The sequence below is a fragment of the Monodelphis domestica genome, chromosome 1 (genome assembly GCF_027887165.1).
Source record: "Monodelphis domestica isolate mMonDom1 chromosome 1, mMonDom1.pri, whole genome shotgun sequence".
NCBI classification, from domain to species: domain Eukaryota; kingdom Metazoa; phylum Chordata; class Mammalia; order Didelphimorphia; family Didelphidae; genus Monodelphis; species Monodelphis domestica.
The window spans coordinates 653241655-653245942 of NC_077227.1; the positions used below are offsets into that span (position 1 = coordinate 653241655).

Genomic DNA, 4288 nt, shown 5'->3' on the forward strand with positions numbered 1-4288 from the left:
TTATCAAAACAATTTGGTACTGGCTAAGAGACAGAAAGGAGGATCAGTGGAATAGACTTGGCGTAAATGGTCTCAGCAAGACAGTTTACGTCAAACCCAAAGACCCCAGCTTTTGGGACAAAAATCCATTATTTGATAAAAACTGCTGGGAAAAATTGGAAGATGGTGTAGGAGAGATTAGGTTTGGATGAACACCTCACACCCTACACCAAGATAAATTCAGAATGGGTGCATGACTTGAACATAAAGAAGGAAACTATAAGTAAATTAGGTGAACACAGAATAGTATACATGTCAGACCTTTGGGAAGGGAAAGATTTTAAAACCAAGCAAGAATTAGAAAGAGTCACAAAATGTAAAATAAATACTTTTGACTACATCAAATTAAAAAGTTTTTGTACAAACAAAACCAATGTAACTAAAATCAGAAGGAAAGCAACAAACTGGGAAACAATCTTCATAAAAACCTCTGACAACGGTTTAATTACTCAAATTTACAAAGAGCTAAATCAATTGTACAAAAATCCAAGCCATTCTCCAATTGATAAATGGGCAAGGGGCATGACCAGGCAGTTCTCAGCCAAAGAAATCAAAACTATTAATAAGCACATGAAAAAATGTTCTACATCTCTTATAATCAGAGAGGTGCAAATCAAAACAACTCTGAGGTATCACCTCACACCTAGCAGATTGGCTAACATGACAGCTATGGAAAGTAATGAATGCTGGAGGGGATGTGGCAAAGTAATGACACTAATTCATCGCTGTTTGAGTTGTGAATTGATCCAAACATCCTGGAGGACAATTTGGAACTATGCCCAAAGGGCGATAAAAGACTTTCTGCCCTTTGATCCAGCCATAGCACTGCTGTGTTTGTACCCCAAAGGGATAAGGAAAAAGACTTGTACAAGAATATTCATAGCTGCGCTCTTTGTGGTGGCCAAAAATTGGAAAATGAGAGGATGCCCTTCAGTTGAGGAATGGCTGAACAAATTGTGGTATATGTTGGTGATGGAATACTATTGTGCTAAAAGGAATAATAAAGTGGAGGAATTCCATGGAGACTGGAACAACCTCCAGGAAGTGATGCAGAGTGAAAGGAACAGAACCAGGAGAACATTGTACACAGAGACTGATACAATGTGGTACAATGGAAGGTAATGGACTTCTCCATTGGTGTCAATGCAGTGTCCCTGAACAATCTGCAGGGATCTAAAAAACACTATCCACAAGCAGAGGATAAACTTTGGGAGTAAAAAAGCTGATGAAAAGCAACTGTTTGACTGCAGGGGTGGAGGGGATATGACTGAGGAGAGACTCTAAATGAACACAATAATGTAGATACCAACAATATGGAAATGGGTTCGAATCAAGAACACATGTGATGCCCAGTGAAATCGCACGTCGGCTATGGGAGAGGTGGGGGAGGAGGGGGGAGAGGGAAGAAAAGAAAATGATCTTTGTTTCTAATAAATAATGTTTGGAAATGACCAAATAAAATAAAATAAATGAAATGAAATAAAAATGAAAAGAAATAATGCCCGCCCCCTCTATCCCCACCCTCCCACCCCTTCTTGTGATCCCTTGGGCATTGGGACCTAGGGGTGGTATTGCTGAATCAGTGGGCAAGCACAACCTTTGTGTCCATTCTGTAAAAATGAATTTTGATGACTTACTAAAATGAAACGTTTAGATCGAAAAACGGTTCCAATATAGGCTCAAAACTTTTCAACTTGCCAATCAGGTTCAAACTCTTTGGATACTTTTGATAGAGGTCATCAAAAGTATCCTCAGTGATGAAGTGAGGTCAAATGTGAGCTCAAGCATGCTAAGGAGCCTCTTGTTACAAACATAATATATTTCTTGAAATACATAAGGATGAATCAAGGATTTCTAATTCTAATGGATTCTAAATGAACCCAAATGGACTCCCAGTTTCCCCAAGGAACGGCTTCTCCTGTGTTTCACTGGCTACACTAATCCTCTCTGATTTGACTAACCCAAATTTATACTATCTAAATAAAACCTACTGCTATTATCTTTCTAAATCTTAACCTCACCTTCAGATGATGAAATAGCAAAGGCTACCTGGTTGAGTCAAGAATCAAGTTAGGACTCTGAGTCCAAACCAAAGGCCAAGTTTTAATTTGGTTTTCTCAGAGTTAAAGAATCTACAAAACCCACAATAGATATTCAATAGTGTTTCCCAAGTTGGGAAAGGAAAACACCGAGCTCCTTCATGTCTTTTCCCTCAGACAGACAGAGAGAGACAGAGAAAGAGAGAGAGAGAGAGAGACAGAGACAGAGAGAGAGACAGAGAGAGGCAACGATGTTACCTCCTCCAGTCCTGAAAGAGAGTCTCTGAGAGTGCATATCTCTGCCAACTTCCAGAGAGAGTAATTGACACAGAAAAATGGTTATAACTGTCAGCAGTTGAAATGTACACACCCTCTCAGCTCTGCTTCCAACTCCAATTCCCTTCTCAAGCCAGCCACTTTACTTCTTATCCCTAAACTAATAAAACAGTACTTATTTTCTAATATCACCCTTACAATTCCCAAAATTGGTCTCCAGATCTCTGCTCCTATTTTTTTATGTTATTTTTTTTCTTTGTTTGTTTTTCCTTTACCATTGGTAGCTCTCTGGTCCATCCTTTTCCTGTTGCAGTCCCTTGGTGTCACTCTCGCTGGTCCTGGAGCTTTTCACTAATGAATTCTGCACAGGATGGATCCTCTCCCTAAATGGAGCCCCAGAGCCTAGGCAAGGTGGAATGGCATGAGCTCCCTCAGGGATGAGGGCTCAGTGGACAGATGGTGAGAGGGCTGGGCTGATTCTCCTCCTGTAGCAGGCCAAGGGAGAAGAAAGGCCTGAGAGGACCTTGGAAGGTGACCAGGGGAAAGGCATAGATCAGGCAGCCCTGGGTCACATTGTAAAATGACAGGTGTACCCTTTCGTATTGGAGGAAAATGCCCAGCCTGTGCAGGGGTCATGTATCCTCAAGGTCTTCCATGGTGTGAGAGATCCACAGTTCAAATTGTTCTCCCATGTTGAGGCAAGAGAGGGAGAGCACATCCCCATGGATGGTTGTTTCCTGGCCCTGTACAGATGCTCACTTCCCACTCTGTCTTGTTTCCTACCTCCACCTCCCAATAATGGCTCCCTGAGGTGAAGCTTTGAGCACCCAGCACACAAAGAAGACACTCCACCTCTTCTTGCTGGTTGTCCAGTAGGTCCCACCAATGGCTAGCAAGCCTCATGCTCTTCAGATCTCCAGAGATGCTGAGATTGGAATGGGCTGTTCCCGGATCCAGAATGATGTGGCTCTGGAAGGCCAGTAGGAGCTCCCTCATTCCAGTGGTTCCACACAGAGTCCAGCGTAGGGCAACAGGCTCTGGACACCGAAGCAGCAGCTCCCGACTCCTTTCCAAAGTGCTCCTCCCAGCCAGGAGCATCTCCACCAGGGGCTGCTCCAAAGTCTTGTCCAGCTCCTCAATCAGCTTCCTGAGGCTTTGGACATACTTGGAGATTCTGGCCTCACTGGTCCATAATCTCTTCACATTCCTTCTCTTTTCCTTGTCCAGGAGATCCTGTTGTTGGTCCTCTGTACAAACAAGGTGGGTCTTGATATATTCTGGCAAGATGACCCACTTCAGAGTGGCAGCCTCCCTCCGGCACCTCAGCCTCCTTTCTCTCTCCTGCTCCAGCAACATGTGAGCTTCTCTCGCCTTGGCCCAGGCCTGGCTAAGGGCTTTCTGCAGCTGTCCCTTGCAGGTCTCCGCGGACTCTTCCAGAGGATACACACGATGACCTTCGTGTTCTTGAGAGAGTAAGCAGGAGACACAGAGTGGGCTGAAATCATCTTCACAGAACAGCTTCTGAACGGCTTGGTGTTGGCCACACCTGGCCTGGCCACCCACATCTCTGGGAAGTCTGGGAATATAGAAATTTGACTTTATGATCTGTACACTCATCTCTGCATCCTAAATTGCTTAGCTTCTGTTGAGTCTTAGTGAAAATCTCAAATTCTAAAGAAAGTTATTTTTTTCTTCTACCTCTTATTTTTAGTGCCTTTCTTCTTTATGATAATTTCCAATTTATTTTTCAGTTTTACTTTTAAGGGTAAATATTTATGTTATTTATATATAATTATTTTTAAGTTTTCTCCTTTATTAAATTGTGTCATCCTCAAAAGCAGAGATAAGTTTTATTCTGTTTTTACCTTTTCTAAATCTCCATCCCTTAGTTCTTCTTCTGAATATGGGTAGCATTCTTTCTCAGAAGTTCCTCA

General features: G+C 42.6%; 1 protein-coding gene across 1 annotated transcript; it reads right to left on the reverse strand.

The window, feature by feature from the left end:
• Positions 1-2785: 2785 nt before the first annotated feature.
• LOC107651243 (probable E3 ubiquitin-protein ligase TRIML1) lies at positions 2786-3971 on the reverse strand. The gene is made up of 2 exons (XM_056817912.1): positions 3055-3971; positions 2786-2975 (listed from the first exon to the last, which is right to left on the reverse strand). Exons 1-2 carry the CDS (start codon positions 3969-3971, stop codon positions 2786-2788), a joined length of 1107 nt encoding a protein of 368 aa, XP_056673890.1.
• Positions 3972-4288: the final 317 nt, after the last annotated feature.